Source organism: Urocitellus parryii, chromosome X (assembly GCF_045843805.1).
Source record: "Urocitellus parryii isolate mUroPar1 chromosome X, mUroPar1.hap1, whole genome shotgun sequence".
Lineage (NCBI taxonomy): Eukaryota > Metazoa > Chordata > Mammalia > Rodentia > Sciuridae > Urocitellus > Urocitellus parryii.
The window spans coordinates 31,356,909-31,377,608 of record NC_135547.1 but is presented as its reverse complement, the minus strand read 5'-3'; the positions used below and the strand labels follow the sequence as shown (position 1 = coordinate 31,377,608).

At 38.8% G+C, this 20,700-nt stretch overlaps 1 protein-coding gene across 1 annotated transcript in view; it reads right to left on the bottom strand.

Annotated features, from left to right (window-relative positions):
* The window catches only part of Kiaa1210 (KIAA1210 ortholog), a 42,228-nt gene that overhangs the window by 11,007 nt on the left and 10,521 nt on the right, over window positions 1-20,700 (bottom strand). The window contains exons 3-7 of the mRNA XM_026409056.1: window positions 17,385-17,511; window positions 16,926-17,063; window positions 12,321-12,476; window positions 4,038-4,232; window positions 1,150-1,258 (exon numbers count right to left, since the gene is read on the bottom strand). Of these exons, the coding sequence (XP_026264841.1) occupies window positions 1,150-1,258; window positions 4,038-4,232; window positions 12,321-12,476; window positions 16,926-17,063; window positions 17,385-17,511 (725 nt within the window). The remainder of the gene's footprint in view (window positions 1-1,149; window positions 1,259-4,037; window positions 4,233-12,320; window positions 12,477-16,925; window positions 17,064-17,384; window positions 17,512-20,700) is intronic.

The window sequence follows — 20,700 nt, the reverse complement described above, 5'->3', positions numbered from 1 at the left end:
AAATATGATTGAGGATATGCTGTCTTTGAACCCATGTGTGAATTTTTTTGTAGCAAAAACATTAAATAACTCTTCAACATAATTTGTGGAACAGGAATTTTGTTTTATCAAATATTGCTTGAAATTAGCTGGCCATTAGCTGGAGCCAATATCCACATTCACATACCCATGAACACACAGAGAGTTTTACTCTGGAGGTATCTATTGGTTGGGAATTTGACAGGTCTTGACTGCCAAGGACATCTGCCTGAAGCTGTACAAGCCCTCTTTGTTCATGGATATGGGAACTGCTTTTGCTATTAACACAAAACCTTTTCTCTGTACTGAAAGGGAAAGGCAACTAAAAAAAAATTATTTCAGGCCAATTCTGGGGATTTTTTTTTGTTGTTGTTTTTCTTTTTCTTTCTTTCTTTTTTTGTACCAGGGATTGAACCCAGAGGCACTTAACCACTGGGCCACATCCCCAGCCCTTTTTAAAAAAAAAAAAATATTTTATTTTTTATTTGTAGATGGACATAATATCTTCATTTTATTTCTATGTGGTGCTGAGGATCGAACCCAGTGCCTCACACATGCTAGGCAAGCACTCTACCACTGAGCCCTTTTTTGTGTTTTATTTAGAGACAGGTTCTCACTGAGTTGCTTAGGGCCTCATTAAGTTGTTGAGGCTGGCTTTGAACCTGCGATCCTCCTGCCACTGGGATTACAGGCGTGCACCACTGTGCCTGACCAATTCTGTTATTTTTATCTGGTTCTATTGTTGAAGGGGAAAGCAGAAGGGTAATCACTAGCTGTATTCACTGTACTCTACTCTGATATCTGGGCTCATTGAAGAGCTCCACATATACATTAACCTCAGAGAAAATTAAACAAATTTACACACAAAGCACTTCCCTGGTTGGAAATTCATTTAGATAAAATGAGAACCCAGATATGATCCTTTACCTAATCCCATACAAGTGGCAGCTGTATTAATTTGACAGTTTATATGGAGAAAACTGGACCACATTAGAACACATTTTAAACTGGAAGCTCTCTGAGGACCAAGGGCACAGACTCTGGTAATTCTTGTTCATAACTCATGTCACACTGAACTGTGCAATGAAGTCTAGGATACATGTTTCTGGGTGAGGGTGAAGATGAACCAACCTGTACCATCTTTATTCAGCTTCTTTTGATCAATTTCTTTTGGGTTATTTGTACTCTTTTCTCCTTCAGAAATCAGTGAAAGGCTTGTCTCGTCCTGCTTTGGTTTCATCTAAAACATGGAAAGAAAAATATCAAATCTGATTGACATGCTCTATACCCTTGTATGATTACTAAAAAAAAAATCAGGAAAAAGGTCATTGATGCTAGGTTTATAACAGTACCAGTAAAGAAAGAAGTTATTTCTTTATTTAATGACTTTATTTTACTTATTTATTCTGTGTGGTGCTGAGGATCGAACCCAGTGCCTCACACGTGGGAAGCAGGCGCTCCACCACTAAACTACAATCTCAGCCCCGATGGAAGTTAGTTCTAATGACACTCATCAAGAGTTCCCTAGGGATGATTTTACCTATTGAAAGTGAGTGATCCGGATCTGAGGTTCCCAGACTCTAAGTGACATGCTGTAGGAATCTACTGTACCACATTGGAAGGACATAAATTTGAAAATGGAGTTGTTGGACCTTACAACAATCATGCCTTTGGCAACATTGGAGTTCTCAGATTTGCTCACTGGACCATGAACCAAATTCAAATCCTGTTTGGCTCTTCTTTGGGAAATTTAATGAAACCATGAATGATGTCTTTCCAGCTCAAAAGAAGAAAGAAGAACAGGGTTTGTTAAGAGGGAAGACAGAAATAGATGAAGAATTCAGTCCTTACACTGAATGGGTTGCAATTAGTTTAGTATAAACAAGGTTTGTAGAGAATTATAGTAGAGTTCTAGAAATGCCAGGATAGCATCAAAGAGAACAGTGTTCAGACATTGCTTAGAATAAACCATTTATGGCAAGCAACTAAAGGCAGAAATACAACTTTTTATCTTCTCATTCATATTTCCTGAGCTCAAAATAATTTATTGTTGAGTAAATGAGATCAGACAGACCTGGGTTCAAATCTCTTCTCCATCATTTACTTGCTGTGTGACCCTGGGCACATTGTTCTATATATCTCCATGTCCACATCTATAAATTAAGAATTAGGACCCCTTATTTCTGAGCAGAGAGAAAGAGGTGGCAGCCCCTGTATCATAAATGATCCTGGAACTTTTTATATTCATTTATGTGTCAGGGAGAGAGTCACAGAGATGAGGCAGATGTCCCAGCTTTCTCTGAAAGCGATGCCCAGACCTTTTCTATGCAGAATGAAGAATGTCAGAAGGGTAACACCAAGGTTCCCTTAGCCAATATTCCCTGACTGCCAAGTCTGTGGTGAGGTGTCCAGGGGGATAACATAAGCATAGGGTTTAAAATTGGTCATCCCTTGCTTGACACCAAACCAAGGAGATTGTCTCTACTGCTACCAGAGGTTCTCCCTTGACCCCACACACCTCCAACTGTTCTTTCAAGTCATATTTTGTTTACTTTCTAAAGCAAAGTTGAAATGTCTAAGCAGAGGCAACATTTGGGGTAAAAAAAAAATCCTGGGCTAGAATTCAGAAAATTGGATTCTGGCTCTGGCTCTATTATCACCTGGGTGTCCACCTTTGGGCCAGTACCTGAACTATTTGTGTTATAATGTCCTTCCCTGTGAAATTCTTGCTCTACACAGTCATTTAGTCTTCCAGTTCTGATTTTATAGCCTCTTACGTTTAATCCAGAATCGCAGAAGAACTGGGTATTTGATCAAAGTGAATCTTCCACCCAGCATTGTTAAACACCAACATCTTTAAATTCTTAATTTTGTGGAAAATTTTTTCCAAAACATTCCCAATTTTCTTAAACAGGGATCAAGGAACACAATATAACTCTTCTTGATTACCCAGACAAATAACACAAATGATCTATTACATTGGACTATGATAGAGTATATCCCTGAGAGGGAGATTGAAGTAGGAAAGATTCTTTTTTTGTGTGTGTGTGGCGGGGGTGGGAAACCAGGGATTGAACTCAGGGGCACTCGACCACTGAGCCACATCTCCAGCCCTATTTTGTATTTTATTTAGAGTCAGGGTCTCACTGAGTTGCTTAGTGCCTCCTGTTGGCAAGGCTGGCTTTGAACTCGCAATCCTCCTGCTTCAGTCTCCTGAGACGCTGGGATTACAGGTGTGCGCCACTGCGCCCGGCAGGAAAGGTTCTTGATCCCTTATACTAAATGATCTCATATTATTTCTGTCATCTCTTTCTGCCATGAGCTGGCATTTCCCTTTGCTCTCAGATCTGAGTCTGATATGCAGCCATGATTTTATTGTCGTCGTTGTTGTTCTGTTTTGTTTTTGTGATGCTGGGAATGGAACCCAGGGCCTTATACATGCTAGGCAAACATTCCACCACTAAGCTATACCCAAAGTCTATTTTTTTGTGTGGTCATGTTTTTAACACTAGTTTGCCTAAGTACAGCTCTGTTGCTAGAAAGTTGTGTGGCCAAACTCTGTGATAACTCTGCAGAGGTCTTTAGCAGGGTTAACAGCACTGTTCTTCATACTTGGAGTTGCTCGAGCCTGACTTCCATACAAGTGGAACAGCACTATAATTTTTAACTCTCAAATGGGTCTCATTTAATTAATAAGTAAAAAAAATCCTGATCTGGACTAGGGTTGAATATCCTCTACCAAGCAGACTGAGTGACCTCCCAGATGCTAAGCCAATAAGCAGGTTCTAGGGCTTACATCCCTGCTTCTGCTTTTTCAGGCCCTCTTATATAAGATCCAAATGGTCAGGACCCACCATCCAACAGACACAAGCTTGCTCATCCCTCTGGAGGGTCAAGGCCAGGACAGCACTCTTGACTTTGCCATCCCAACACCATACCATTCCTGGGGGCAGTCTGCAAAGATGGAACTCATCTTTTCTTATGCAGGAGTTTATTCCCAGGTCTCTTGGAGGACTTACACTCGCTTGAAGGCTCTTCTTCTTTTTTTGTTTCCTGGGATTTAAAGCCATTTTGTGTCGAGCAGCTGAAGAATCCAGGCAGCCCTGGGTGGTGGCTGGGATGCTAAAGCCAACAGGCTGCTGGGTAACATTGGAAGAAGCACATGCAGTTGAGGACTGTGAGAGACCGGTTCCAGTTGATGCTTCAGAGTAGTTCTGGAAAGCGTGGGAGAAAATAAATGAGTCAACTTATATGTCGCCACTCGTCTCAAAGTTGGAAATTCTGGCTGAAGAATTCCTCAATTCCTGGCTGAAGAAATTCTCCTTGAACTACTTTCCCTTTTTCTTCCACTTCTGGTCAATAAAGTTCCACAGTTCCACTGGTCACCTTATAGATGAAAGCAAGAAACAGGAAGCAGTTTGGGTTGTTCCCCTGCTTAGAAAGCATTCAGGGGTGCCCCATTGCGCTCAGGAGAGGAACACAAGCACTTAATGGATTTTACAAGATTGGAGGGTTTACATGTTTTCTTGTCTCATATCCCCTGCTTAGGGACAGGAGGACATTTGGCTGGGGTGAGAGGTACAACCTGTCAGTGAAACCCAGCAGGGCTCTGGGAGCTTATATTGGCTGGCTGGGTGGTGCAAAGAAAATTAGATTGGAAGAGGGCCTGCCTGCAAGTTATATTTTCATAGAGACCGTAAGACCTTTATTTATATTTATGGCTCATGGAAGCAAGGTTGATCTGAGGACCCTAAGGAACTGAGGGCTCCCACCTCTAATGGGGTAGAGATGGAGCTTGTAACCTTGTCACATTATGGCTAGTCTCCATCTCTCTAAACTATTTGGTTCTGGCACACCTAGATAGTTTCCCTGGTAGGAACTTTACATACTCTCCTCTGGGCTTTTGGATAATATTTTCCCTGCCTCCAAGAGATCCCAAGATCTCCTTCCATTCCTAATAAGCTTCAGATTTCTGTGTTTACAGATACCCCTTTGAAGATCACATGATAAGCTGTCTCTACCCTGGACAAGAATAACAAGTGATATAATTTAGCAGGTAGACAGAAATTTATTTTTTTTGTTTTTTTGGTACCAGGGATTGAACCCAGAGGCGCTTAACCACTTGAGTCATTGATCCACATCCCCAGCCCATTTTATTTTTTTATTTAGAGACAGGGTCTTGCTAAGTTGCTTAGGGCCTCACTAAGTTGCTGAGGCTGGCTTTGAACTTGTGATCCTCCTGCCTCAGCCTCCTGAGCCACTGGGAATACAGGCATGTGCCATCATACCCAGGTAGGCAGAATTTCCATTTGTGTTTACCCACTAAATTCTTTCAAACTACCTCTGCACAGCAAACAGGGACCCCTTTGGTATTTTCAGCTTTCACATGCCTTTAAATTTCCTACCACCAGTATATGCTGATCCAGCAATAACCTAAGCTGCTATCTAAGTTCTAAGAACGGCTCTTTTTTGGCCTGAGATTCCAGTGTCTGGGGACTTAACAGACAGCTAATGGGTCAGGATGATGACAAATGGAGCTCACCAATCTGTTTCTGATTCTGAGAGAAATGGAAAGGAATACTACAGTTGTTTTATGGGACCTATCACACAAATTAAGGATGGTCTCAATCCTTTCTTAACTTCCTTAGGCAACTCATCCATAAATTTATATGACACTACTTCCTGATGTTATCTCCATCATATCAACTCTTGTGTTATCTCCATCATATCAACTCAGGATCTGACTTTCTTAACAAGAGTCCTAAAGTGCAAGAAGTAAAATCAAGAATCAATAAATAGACGTCATCAAACTAAAAAGCTTCTTCACAGTAAAGGAAACAATCAACATGAAGAAAGAGCCTACAGAATGGGAGAAAATCTTTGCCACCTGCACTTCAGATAGAACATTAATCTCCAGGATATATAAAGAACTCAAAAAACTTAACACCAAAAGCAAAAACAACAACAAATAATAGACACTTCACAGAAGAAATACTATAGGTGTTATGGTTTGGATGTGACATGTCCCCCAAAAGTTTACATGTGAGATAAATGCAAGAAGGTTCAGAGGAGTGGGTTGTGAAAATCTTAACCCAATCAGTGAATTAATCCTCTGATAGGGATTAACTGAGTGGTAAATGAAGTGGTAGAGTGTTTCTGGAGGAGGTGGGCATTGGGGATGTGGCTTTGGGGTATATATTTGTATCTGGCAAATGGAGACCTCTCTCTGCTTTCTGATCATCATGTGAGCTGCTTTCCTCTGCCACACTCTTCCTCTGTGATGTTCAGCCTCACTTTGAGCCCTAAGGAATGGAGCTGACTATCTATGGACACAGACCACTGAAACCATGAGCCCTCAAATAAACTGTTCCTCCTCTATCATTGTTCTGGTCAGGTCTTATTCACAACAGTGAAAAAGCTTACTAAAACAACCAGTCAACAAATATGTGAAAAAAAATGTTCAACATCTCTAGCAATTAGAAAAATGCAAATTAAAACTACACTGACATTTCATGTCACTCCAGTCAGAATGGCAATAATCAACAATACAAATAACAATAAATGTTGGTGAGGATGTGGGGAAATGGGTACACTCATACATTGCTGGTGGGACTACAAAATGGTGTCACCACTATGAAAAGCAGTATGGAGATTCCTCAGAAAACTTTGAATGGAACCACTATTTGACCCAGCTACTCCACTCCTTGGTAGGACTTAAAATCAGCATACTACAGTGACAAAACCACATCAATGTTTATAGCAGCTCAATTTACAATAGCCAACCTATGGAACCAACCTAGGTGTCCTTCAATAGATGAATGGATAAAGAAAATGTGGTTTATAGAATATACTCAGCCATAAAAAAGAATGACTTTATGACTTTTGTCAGAAAATAGATGGATCTGGAGACTTTCAACAAAGGTTGAATGTTCTCTCTGATATGTGGATGCTAACATACAACAAGTGATGGGGGGGTGAAGAATAGAAGTTCAGTGGATTAGACAGAGGGGAATGAAGGGAAGGAAGGGGGATATGAAATAGGAAAGATAATAGAATGAATCACAAATAACTTTCTTATGTTCATATATGAATACACGACCAGTGAAACTCCACATGGTGTTCAACCACAAGACTGGGATCCTAATTAGAATAAGATGTACTCCATGTTTAATATATCAATATATACTCTCCTGACATATATATCTAAAAAGAACAAATTTAAGAAACTTCTTGTACAACGTTTAAAAAAAAAAAAGAAGAAGAAGTAGTACAGGAAGTTCCTAATCCCACCAAATGTCTTAGAATAGGAGCCAGAAATGCATGGATTTCCTCTGGGAAGTAGAGCTCCTTATTAGGCTCTTTCCTCTCCCTCAGCCCTACTGGTTAGGAGTAACCTAGAAAAGTGAACACAGGAGCCAACCACAGGATTTTATAGTTACCAGAGAAAGCAAACTGAACTTTTCCTGGAGAGACTAAAAATTGAGTAGAGGAAATGGAACTCCTTTCTCTACCTCTCCTTCCCCAACTTCTGCAACCCTATTCCTCCCTTCCTGTACTCTGACAGCCAACATGTCCTCTCTGTACCAAATGTACATATTATTAAGGAAGACTGAGAAATTTTCAATTCTCCTGTGTTTTAGAAGGGGTTTATCACAGACATCTTCTAATTAACATCTGGATTTAATAAGTTCCTTTTGCCTCAACATCTGCCCCAATCAGTGCCAGGCCTGGCCCTACTAACCCAGGAAACATGGTTGGACCTTGGACCAGGAGAAGAGATCCTTTGGCATTGATTGATAGGTGGCCATACACTCCTTTGCTGTTTTCTGGGGTAAGGACAGATCTTTGGAAAATTAAAACACATTTTGGCTTCATGTTCTCCTTCTGTCAAGTATCTAGACCCAGCACAAAGTAGTTCAGTCAATTTACCCTTTGATCATCCTTTTAATATCTTCCTTTTCTATGGCATGATGATGTTTCCCCACTTCCTTTCCTGTTGATAAGGAAACACTTGAGGAAAGAGACAGAGCAGGACAGTTGTCTTACTGGACAAAGGAAAACACTGGCTGTTATTTGTGAGCATCACCCGGAAGCTATGTAGGCCCAGGTTTCATCAAATAGTTGGTGAAAAGGCTGCTGCTCTGGGGTCAAATACACTCTGAAACTATCTGGGAAGATGTCAGCCTGGAATGCCAGGAAGCTGCATTCAGTCAAAAGCTGGAAAGGCACGTAGTCTTGGGAAATCTCCAGCAGAAGCATCTCTTGGTGGGAAAAGTTGTTCTTGGGGGGAGGCTTCTGTGCCAGGAAGTACTGGCACAGGGCGTGAGACCTCATATTGGCTGTTGAGATTTTAATTCTCTAAGTGTATCAAAGTGGCTTATGTGGCCATTCCTGAGAGTGCTTCTGCAGCTGTTACTTTCCTCAAAAACCTCATCACATAAAAGCTGTTGTGGCCAACATTTTTGTCAACTTGAACGTTCCAGGAGTGGAATTTCAGATATTCCCTGCAGCCCCCCTCCCATGATCCCTTCTGAAATTTGCAATGTCTTAACTTTCATAGAAAAAAGAATGCGGGTTTGGAGGACCTGGGGCATAGCTCAGGGATAGAGCATGTGCTTAGCATGCATGAGGCCCTGGGTTCAATCCTTAGCACTGCACACACACGCACGTGCACACACGCAAACACACACACACACACACACACACACACACAAGTACATGGACTTTGGAATTGAGTCTGAGGTCCTAGCCACACCATAGATTGGCTCTTTGAAGAAGTTCCCCAACTTCTTTGAGTCTCAGTTTCTATGTCTGTAAAATGGGGATAATAGTAATATATACTTTGGTGTATTGTTCCAAGTATTAAATAAAATGATACATGGAAAGTACTTACCACAGTGCCTTTTATATAAAAAGTCTCAATAAATATTAGCTGTCATTTAAATGTTACAGTTTAAGTAGCTGTCAATCATTCCATTGTTTTAGCTAATAAACAGTGCTACTTCTAGGTCTGGGGATGTGGCTCAAGTGGTAGCGCACTCGCCTGGCATGCGTGCGGTTTGATCCTCAGCACCACATACAAACAAAGATGTTGTGTCCACCGAAACTAAAAAATAAATACTAAAAAAAAAAAACAGTGCTATTTCTATTGATAGGCATTGGTTGTTCATATTTACATAACTTGTAGGAATCACATGGTTCAGTGAAAAGCATTCGGGATTGGGGCAGGAATTCTGGGTTCAAGTCTCAACTCTTTCTCCCCACCTCCCCTGGCACCAATTGGACCTGTGGTCTTGACCAAGACATTTCATCTCTCTGAACTTCAGGGTTTTAAAAAATCTAAATTGGGAATAATAGTATCTTTCCTATCCACCTTACAGAGCTATTGAAAGAATCAAATGTACCTCTATGTGCAAAATCATTTTGTAAACTGCAACTTTCTATGCAATACTTGGGAGAGATCATCTTGCTCTCCTTTGATACATGAGAAGATTTAAAAAAAAAAGAAAAAGATGCCCTGGTCTTCAGAGATTTTTTTGTAAAAAAAAATAAAAATGTATTTTGGATGAAGCCATCAGAGGTAACTCAAGAGACATAATAAGAAGGAAGCAACCTTAGGGAAATATAATTGTCATTAGCTGTTATACTTTAGTTATGGAATACCCCCCAATATGTTGAAGTCTCAGAACCCAGCTGGCAGCACTACCAGGAGGTGGTAGGTTCTTTGGGAGTTAGGGCCTAGTTGGAAGAGGTAGGTCACTGGGGTGTGCCTTCAAAGGGTGTATTTTGTTCCTGGATCTTTTCTATTTCTCTCTCTGCTTCTTGGCTGCCATAGGTGAGCAGCTTTGTTCTGCCACACCATCCTCACTGTGATGTTCTGCCTTAGCACAAGCGCACAGTGAAGGGGCTAAGCAACCATGAACTGAAACCTCCAAAACTGGGGGCCAAAATCAATCTTTCCTCCATTTAATTGTTCTTCTCAGGTATTTTGTCACAGCAATGAAAAGCTGACTAACACATTTACCAATACAATAGAAACAGCACTGAGAATCCAGATATTAACCCATTCATCTATAAGCAATCAATTTTCAACAAAGGTGGCAAGAAATTCAGTGGAAAAAGAAGAATCTTTTTAACAATGGTGCTGGGAAAACTGCGCCTTATTTCACACCATACAAAAATTAAGTAAAAATGGACCAAAGGCCTATATAAGACCTAAAACTATAAAACTCTTATTTACACAGGAGTAAATCTTCATGATCTTAGATTACATAATTAGATGTGACACTAAAAAAATGAATATCAAAAGAACTAATGGACAAAACTAAACGTCATCAAAAAAAACATTAAAGTTGTTCATCAATCTGGGCATGGTGGAGCACAGTTCAGGAGGGTGAGGCAGGAGGATTGCAATTTCAGAACCAATATTGGCAACTTAGAAAAAGGAATCTTTATACACTGTTGATGAGAATGTAAATTATTACAGCCACTATTGAAAATAGTATAGGGGTTCCTCAAAAAACTAAAAGTAGTACTTTCATATGATCAACCACTCTTAGTTATACCTGAGGAAAATGAAGTCATCACACAAAAGAGATACCCAGTTTATTATGTTATTGCAGCACTATTCATAATAGCCAAGATAAGGAATCAGCGTAGATGAATGGATAAAGAAAATATGGTGTACATATACACAATAGTATATTATGCAACCATAAAGAAGAATGAAACTTTGTCTTTTGCAGGAAAATGTGTGGAACTGGAAGACATGATGTTAAGCAAAATGAGTCAGACTCAGAAAGACAAGTATTACATATTTTCTCTCATATGTAGAAACAAAAAGATGATCTGAAAGTAGAAAAGAAACTATTAGGAACTAGAAGGGGCTGGTGGGAATGGGAAGAGAGAGAGAAAGGATAGAAATGATGTAGAACAACAGAGAAGGGAAGGTGGACAGGATCAATTCACGATAATACATGCATGGAAATGTCACAGTGAAACTCATTAATTTGTACAATTAATATGTGTTAATAAAAATGGTTAAAAAACGGTTAAAATGATAAATTTTAACACAATAAAAATGTTTCCCATGATTAAAAAAAATGTTATCTAATTCAGTCCTTCCACTTGAATTTCAGACTGTCCATCCTAACTCATCAATAGGGGCACTCTTCGTATATTCATAAGCTAACTCCATAAATCAATGAGTATTCATCTGCTGACTACCAGTCTGTGCTTTAACTTTGGTCCAATACCATTTATTTATTTATTTATTTATTTATTTATTTATTTATTTATTTATTGTGGTGCTAAGGATTGAACCCAGTGCCTTACACGTACTAGGCAAGCATTCTACCACTGAGCTACAGCCCCAATCCCTAATCTATGTTTTTGACATATATAACTGAAGGCTGCTTCTCTTCACAGGATCATTTAACTTTGATATGAGTTTTATTCCAATTGGTCAATTATCTTTATTATAAATTATGTTTTGGTTTACTTTGTAGTTTGTTTACAAACTTAAGTGTTCTAAACACTACATCACTTCAAAAGCCCTTCCAAGTTCCACAACCAATTAAATTAAATACACATTAATTTGAGAATGAAAGAAATGATATGGGCAGAATCTATTAATTTTCCAGTTGTTGATAGATATTATTTGGTTGACAAACCTAAACATAAGAAATGCATATACCCATGCTATTTCATGTTTCAGCTGATTTTTCATATGGATATGTGTCTATCTAACAATACTACATACCCTAACCTTTGAGGTTTTGTGTGTGTGTTTTTTTTTTTTGGGGGGGGGGGTTGCAAGTGTATAGGCTTTGCTTCCCTTAACCATCTCTATTTTTTTAAGTATGAATTTTTTTTTATTTTTTAGTTGTAGTTGAACACAATATTTTATTTATTTATTTATTTTTATGTGGTGCTGAGGATTGAACCCAGGGCCTCACACATGCTAAGTAAGTGCTCTACCACTGAGCCACAACCCCAGCCCCACCATATCTATTTTTATTTTGATAAAATAACCAAGAATATCTGTAAACTATTTTTTCTGACATACTGTCCTGCGTTGCTTATTAATTAAAATGGTGGTGATTATTTGGTTTATAGAATTGGATGGAAAGTGTAAACCACCATGCAAATCAAAAGTTCAGAATGACAGCTCCATCTCCAAACTATCACTCTGACTTCCCTCCTCGTGTTTAGCTACAGCAGGAAAAATTGAACACAAGAAGAAATTATGTCTCTGATGGGTTACCAACCCCATAATGCCCCCTTCAGGAGGGGCCTAATACCTTCTTTGCTGCCAAGATCTTGTGTGATGAAGCCTTCATTTGTGGGTTCATAGGTAGCTCATCATCACCAGACATTTCTTCCAAGTCCTTAGAAATTGTGCCAGAACGGATAAGAGGTGGGCTGATGCTGGGCTGGCGCGGGCGCAGTGGTGGGATCTGACAAAGGGAGGGATAGAAGGGAAAAGTTGGAATGTGTACTTTCCCCTAAGATATTGGTATTTTCTTGTTACTTAATTGCTGAAGGACTAAGAAGCCAAACAAATGGAAAAAAAATAGATAGACCCAGGAAACAATCTCCTACCTCTCTGACCTCACTTCTAGGACCAACTTAAATCAAAGGCTAAGAGCCTTGGTTTATCCTCTGGATTGCTGCACACATTTGACAAACCCCAAACAGAAACTTCACATTGCTTGTTTGATCAAAACTGAATTCTGGTGTTGTCGCATTACTGATGTGAACTACAAATCTTTCTTGATTCTGATCTTTGTTTGAACTTCAGCCATGCCTTTGGAAGCTCAATTCTTATGGAAGTGACTCTTTAGGTTATGATCTGGGATTGGCATCCAAACTACTATCCTTGCTCTTGTTATTCTAGGAATTGTCTAGACTACATCTTGGTTGTTTGTTCCTTATCTTATCTCTGTCCAGATTGATTTTTCTGGGATTTTTTTTAAAGAAAATCTATAGACCTAGGGCTAGAGGAGTCACTCATTAGTAGAGTAGTTACCTAGTATGTGTGAGGCCCTGGGTTCAATCCTCAGGAGAGAGAGAGAGAGAGAGAGAGAGAGAGAGAGAGAGAGAGAGAGAGAGAGAGAAGGAAGAAAGGAAGGGAGGGAAGGAGGGAGGGAGGGAGAAGAGGGAGAAAAAGAGGAATGAAGGAAACAGAAAGGAAAGAAAATCTACAGATCTAGTTCTGTTTTTCTAAGGGAATAAAAATTTGTCATTTGAATTTTCTTTGAGTTTTGGCAGACTAACTTAGCTAATCCCAGTTTGAAGATGATGGGACACTTGACTTCAAGGCACTGTTTTTTTTCCAGGGTCCTCTTGATGTGGTTTAGAATCCATGATTTTATTTTAAACAAATGCTGTATAAGCATCTACAATGTGTTACGCCCAATCCTAGGAGCTGGACCTACAACAACAAACAAAGCAAGATTCTTTCTTTTATGAAGTTAACATGCTTTTTTCTGTTGTAGGCTCTGCCAGGCTCAGGATGCATAACCTTCAGACACTGTAGCCAAAGAAAAATGGCAACAGGGGAGGCTTGCCAAAGTTTTGCCTCTGAGTTTCTTTAGATCAGGGTCTCCAGTGCACCCTTATTACTACCAAGTTCTATTGGGGGCTCTTGAGAAGAGGCCAAATCAACCATCTCCAAACCCAGTACCAATAATAATAATTATAAATAATGACAAATAACTTTTACTAATCAGTTACAATGGGCTTATCTGGGAAAGCTCTCCATATATGTATGTCTTAAAGTTTCACAATTATTTGAGGTATTTGCTAGTCTGGTCTCCATTTTATATATGAAGATAACAAATATTGAGAGATGATGTAATTGGCCCAAATTCTCTCAGTGGCAGGGCACGCATTTGAAAGGTCTGTCCAGCTTGAGAGCCTGTGTTCTTAACCACTCTAGTCTTTGTGCACACTAGTGTGTGACCTATAAGAGCTGGGAAGGGGAGATCCCATACAGAAGGCCAAGTTAAAAAGAATCAACCAGAACAGATGGTGTGCCTGCCTCCTTAAGAAGAGCCACAGAGGCAAATTGGGCCTGAGAATAATAAGCAACACTGATTTGTAGTCTTGGTTTCTTAAATAACTGAATTCAATTTGATTACATAGCAGAAAGATACTATTAATATGCTGTCACATCTTCTTAACCATGTGTGCTCAAATAAAGAGAACAGAAAATGCCTTAGAGAATAATCTATGAATCCATATTCCTAACACTTCAGAGAAGGCATCAGGTAAATATCTTGCAGGGAATAAAATTGTCTCAGTCTTGGTATTTCTGACTCAACTACAAACCTAAATTTCCTCTCTCAGAAGCCTCTAATTGCAATCAGGTGTGGTGGCACATACCTGTAATCCCAGCCGCTCAGGAGATTGAGGCAGGAGGATCATGAGTTCAAAGCCAGCCTCAGTAATTTATCAAGGTCCCAAGCAAATCAGTGAGATCCTGTCTCTAAATAAAATATGAAAATGGCTAGGAAAGCCTGGGGTTGTGGCTCAGTGGTAGAGTGCTTGCCTAGCATGTGTGAGGCACTGGGCTCAATTTTCAGCATCACATAAACAATAAAATAAAAGTCCATTGGTAATTTAAAAAAATTTAGAAAAAAAGGCTAGAAATATGGCTCAATGTTTAAGTACCCCTGGGCTCAATCGTTGGTACAAAAAAAAAGCCTCTAGTTACTCAAAATGTCTTCTATAATTCATTATGGGGAAGGCCCCTTCAAGGGACTCAGCCACTGGCCAATTCCCTACTTGCCCCAGCTTCTATGTAGCACTGGGTGTCAGGAACCTTGGCTTAATGCTATCAACTACCCTGCATTTAGAGTTGTCGCATTGGCACTTAACTGGAAGTTTCCCATGTAAAGGTCAATATAATTGTTGATGGCTCAGGATTTATTGACATCCTCTGCTGTCTTCAGTCCTGTTTACCAGCAGAAAGCCTAAGGGAACAGGCCAAGGTCCTAAGCATTGGCCCAAACCAAACATTAAAGAAAACCTGCCTTTGGGCTACTGTGACTGTAGTTTCCCCCACCCACTTCACGGTGAGAAGCAATGCCCCTAGAATCTTTGTTCCTTAATTTTCACACACACAAAAAAAAATCACTCTTTGAAAAAAAATGGAATATCTCTGTTGTGTGGGACTCTCAGTTTCTGGGATTAAGAAAGGAGGCAGAAACTGGGTGCAGTGGTTTATGCTTGTAATCCCAGAAGCACAAGAGGCTGAGTCAGGAGGATCATGAGTTCAAAGCCAGCCTCAGCAAAAGCAAGGCACTAAGCAACTCAGTGAGACCCTGTCTCTAAATAAAATACAAAATAGGGCTGGGGATGTGGCTCAGTGGTGGAGTGCCCAGAGTTCAATTTCCTGTACCAAAGAGAGTGAGAGGGGAGAGAGAGAGAGAGAGAGAGAGAGAGAGAGAGAGAGAGAGAGAGAGAGAGAGAGAGAGAGAGAGAGAGAGAGAGAGAGAGAGAGAGAGAAGAGAGAAGAGAGAAGAGAGAAGAGAGAAGAGAGAAGGAAGGAGGAAGAGGAGGAGGAGGAGGAGGAGGAGGAGGAGGAGGAGGAGGGAAGGGAGTTGTCCAGGAAACAGGTATTGTCTTTTCCAAATGTAAGAAATAACCCTGTGGCATTCGGTCATGGTCATGAGGAGGCAGGAAGTGTAGCTGTGGAGGCAAGTGAAAGCTGGTATTGATATTTAAAGTTGAAGACTGCAAAGTGCATGGAAGTGACTTCCTGCTATTATGCAAGATGGCAACAGACTGCTGACCCTAGGGGCTTTACAACCATAAATTCATCACTATTGGTAACTATTTCAGTGTTTTCTTCTCCACCCTCCAGGCCTAAAAAAACTAGCAGAACTTCCATGCACTGTACAGAAACTATGGCAATTTGTATGGGGACTCAGGCAGATATGTCATAAATAAGTCAAATTTACTATTTGCCAAATGCAAAGTAATCAGGTCTCCAGTAGAAAAGATGTCCTTCTTGTGTGGCCTTCCCAGTTACATGGGAATTTTTTTAATATTTAATTTTTAGTTTTAGGTGGACACAATGTCTTTATTTTACATTTATGTGGTTCTGAGGATCAAACCCAGTGGCTCATGCATACTAGGTGAGCACTCTATCACTGACCCAAAACCCCAACCCCAGGAATCTTTTTTTTTTAACATGGAAATTTTTAGGCATAATCCCACACATAACTGAGAAAAAGAAGATGTAGCTGCTATGGGTTAATGCCTCAGCAACCCTTAGCAGCTCCATCTGGGACATTTCTGAATCAGAGCTCCAGAAGCATCTGACTGAGCAATGGATGGCTACTATATGATTAGGATTAGGGGGCTGGAGATATAGCTCAGTTGGTAGAGTGCTTGACTCACATACGCAAGGCCCTGGTTTAAATCCCCAGCATCACACACACACACACACACATACAAAAAAAAACAGGTTAAGATTAGCAAGAAGCAAGAGATCATTCTATATACATCCTGTATTTTATTGGGGCTAAAGCTGTACCTTTTACAAGCAGATACAAAGAGGTTGGGCATCTTAGAAACTGGGATAAAGAAAATACCTCAGTTAACACATCTTAGTCAGATTTTCAAGTCTACAACTTACTATGTAGGTAATCTTGAATGATTTCCTTAACTTTTCTGAGTCTCCAACCAAGTAATTCTTTGATGTAGATATTACATATTATGCCCATTGCAGATTAGAAAAGGAAATCTCTTATACTCATTGTAGATTAGAAAAGGAAACCTCAGAGAGGTTAAGCAATTAGCCCATAGTCACATAGTAAGTAGCAAAGGGATAAATCAAGCAGAGATCTGTCTGTCAGACTTATCTGCCCATGCACAGAACAATTTCACCCTATTACCTCAGTGATCTTGGAACCTGCAACCCAGACTCCACTTCTGGGTACATATCGAGGGACAACTCCAAACATAGCTCCAGATAAAGCTCCATGTACATTACTAGTCCCAATTCTAGGCAGAGTTCTGGAAACATGACTTCTCTGTGGAAGAAAGAGAAAAACTTGAGGGTTGGTATGCTGGAACATAAACAGTGTACTGTAACTTCTAAAACTTCTAAAACTTCATAACTTTGTGTATGTGTGAAGAGAAGTAAATATCATATATTAGCCAATATCATGTGCTGGGCTATAGGTAAGCATGTCACATTTAGTCATTCAATACTCACAACAGTTCTGTAGAGTAGAATTAGTTGAGAAGCAGAGGTAAATTCCTCCCTCCTTTTGCAGGGAATGGGCAGAGTAGGAGTAGGGAATGGAAAAATAATAGGCCCATTAGGCACTAATTCCCAAGTCCACCATTACCTGCAGAGATCTGCCTCTCTGGGATTCCAAAGAGGGGTGCATTTTGCCTGTTGATCTTTCAATCTCAGGATCCAACATAAAGATGCTATCATGGGATAGGGCTTTGTTCCCCATGTTGCTCTTGATCCTGAACAGAAAGGAAAGGTCTTGTAAAGCAGGCAATGGGCCACAGGAACAGAAGACAAATGTATACTCACAATATGCCTACCATAGATACCTCAGAAAGAGTGTTGAGGATGCATACATGGTGACACAGAAAGCTCTTTTTAAGGTATTAAGTGAAAAAAATAAAGAATATCATTCTTTATGTATTTAATAAAATACACATATATTGCATACATATATAGTTTATGTTCAAAGAAAAAAGTCTGGGAGGACATTTCCTCTGAGGAATGATACTAGGGACAGGAGGGGAATTGTCATTTTCTATTTTATGTACTTTTATATAATTTTAATTTTAAAAATTATAAACATGTCATATATATGATACTTTTATTGAGGTATGTATTACATATCACACAATTCACCCATCTAAAATACACAATATAATAGTGACAATTATAGGGACTGAAAAGGTTATTAAAGATCTCTCACACCCAATTGCTCTCTAGTGTTTTTGTTTTAATTTTTTTTCAGTAGCAAAAATCTTCCCAGATGTAAGAGGCTTTCATTTATCATTTTTTCCTCTTTCACACAAGGGTTCTGTGACACATCTGTCCTATTTTCAAACTCATGTACCATCCATTCCTTCCCTTTCCAGTTTGCTTCCCCCAATTGGAAATACATTCTGATTAGGAATGGAGCCAGGTCAACCACAATTATGTGTTAGGAGAAATCAAGGAAAATCTAGAAACAAATGAAATCTAAATGCCTAAAAGACTCCTTTTGGGTTGTGATAATAATTTATTTTACCTTTAAAATTCATCCAAAGGCATCACAAAAAGAGAAAACTATAGACCAAAATATCTAATAAATAGATATCTAAAAATACTCAATAAAATTTCAGCAAATTGAATCCAGTAACATGTAAAAATAGTTACATGCCATGACAAAGTAGGATTTGTGAGGAATGCAAAGTTAGTTTGACCTGAAATATAATGCATGTGATACACTACATCAATAGAATAAAAACAAGAACCACATGATTGTTTTAATAGATGTAGAAAAAACATTGTAAAATCTGACACCCTTTTCTGATAAGTGCATGCCAACTTGATAGAAGACATTTATGACAAAACCACAGCAAATATCATACTTGGTAGTGAAAGACTAGATGCTTTTTCCCTAAGATCAAGAACAGCACAAGGGTAACTGCCTTTGCTACATCAACAGTGTATTGGAATTCATGGCCAGGGATATTAAATAAGAAAATGAAATTTAAAAAAAAACACTCAGAATATAAAGGAAGAGTGAAATTATCTCTATTCATAGATGATGCAATTTTGTAAATAAAAACTCTTAAGGAATTCACTAAAAACTACTAGAACTAATAAATTAATTTAGCAAGGGTGCAGGATATAAAATCAGTATACAAAGTTGTATTCTATGTATTGGCAATGAACAATCTGAAAATAAAATTAAGAAAATATTTCCACTTATATCAGCATCATAAAGAATAAAACACTTAGGAATAAATTTAACAAAAGACATGCAAAATGTACCCTGAAAACTATAAAGCATTATTGAAATAACTTAAAGAAAGCCTAAATAAATGGAAGGACATCCCATGTTCATGGATTGGAAGGTTTAATCTTGTCAATATAGCAATACTCCACAAATTGATTGACAAACTCAATGAAATCCCTTTTGGAATTCCAGGTGAAAGGTAGTATAGCACTGGCATAAAGATAGACATATAGATCAATGGAATAGAGAGTCCAGACATAAACCCATAATCTATATTTATTTGGTTTGCAACAAGGATTCCAAGATCATTCAATGGGAAAAGAATAGTCTTTTCAACAAATTGTTCTGGTGCAACCTGATATCCACATGCAAAAAAAAAAAAAAAATGAAGTTGCACTCTATCTCATACTATATATAAGAATTAATTCAGGCTGGGAATGTTTCTGAGTGGTAGAGCACTTGCCTAGTATGCATGAGGCCCTGGGTTCAATCCCCAGCAACACACACACACACACACACACACACTTCAAAATGGGCCAATGATCTAAATATAATAGCTAGAACTATAAAACTCTTAGAGGAAAACCTAACAGTAAATCTTCATGATCTTGGGGGCTGGAGATGTGGCTCAGCGGTAGCGCGCTCGCCTGGCATGCGTGCGGCCCGGGTTCGATCCTCAGCACCACATACCAACAGAGATGTTGTGTCCGCCGAAAACTAGAAAATAAATATTAAAAATTCTCTCTCTCTCTCTCTCCCCTCTCTCACTCTCTCTTTAAAAAAAAAATCTTCATGATCTTGAATTTCACAATGCATTCTTAGACATGACACCAAAGCTCAAGGAACAACAACAAAAAATAGATAACTATATTTCATCAAAATTAAAAACAGTGTTGGGGTTGTGACTCAGTGGCAGAATGCATGCCTTGCACATGTGAGGCACGGGGGTTCGATCCTCAGCACCACATACAAAATAAATAACAATAAAGATATTTTAAAAAATTAAAAAAACATTTGTGTTTCAAACATTACTAGCAAAGAGCTACTTTGGATGGATAGTAGAATGAATCAGATATTATTACCCTATGTGCATATATGACTACACAGTTGGTATGATTCTACATCATGTACAACCAGAAGAATGAGAAGTTGTACTCCATTTATGTATGATGTGTCAAAGTATATTCTAGTGTCATGTATAAATACTTAGAACAAATTAAAAATGAAAATAAAAAGACAACCTACATAATGGGAAATATAATTGCAAACTATATATCTGATAAGGGATTTGCATCCAGAATATATAACAAACTCTTACTATTAAGAACTCTTACCAACAAGGACATTTATTATTGAATTCTTAAGTAATTCAATAATAAAAATATAAATAACCAATTAAAATGAAAAATATCTAAATAGGCATTTTTCAAAAAAAAACACAAATTGGCTAACACACATGAAAAGATCCTCAACCACATTAATAAGCAAGGAAATTCAAATCAAAACCATAATGAGATACTATTTTAAAATGTCTAGAATAGATAAACTCAAAGCTTCAGATAATTATTATTGGCAGTGTCATGGAGAATTTTGAACCCCCATATATTGCTAATGAGAGTATAAAATGGTACAGCTACTTTGGAAAACAGTCTGGTGGTCTCTCAAAAAGTTAAGCATATAACTATCATTT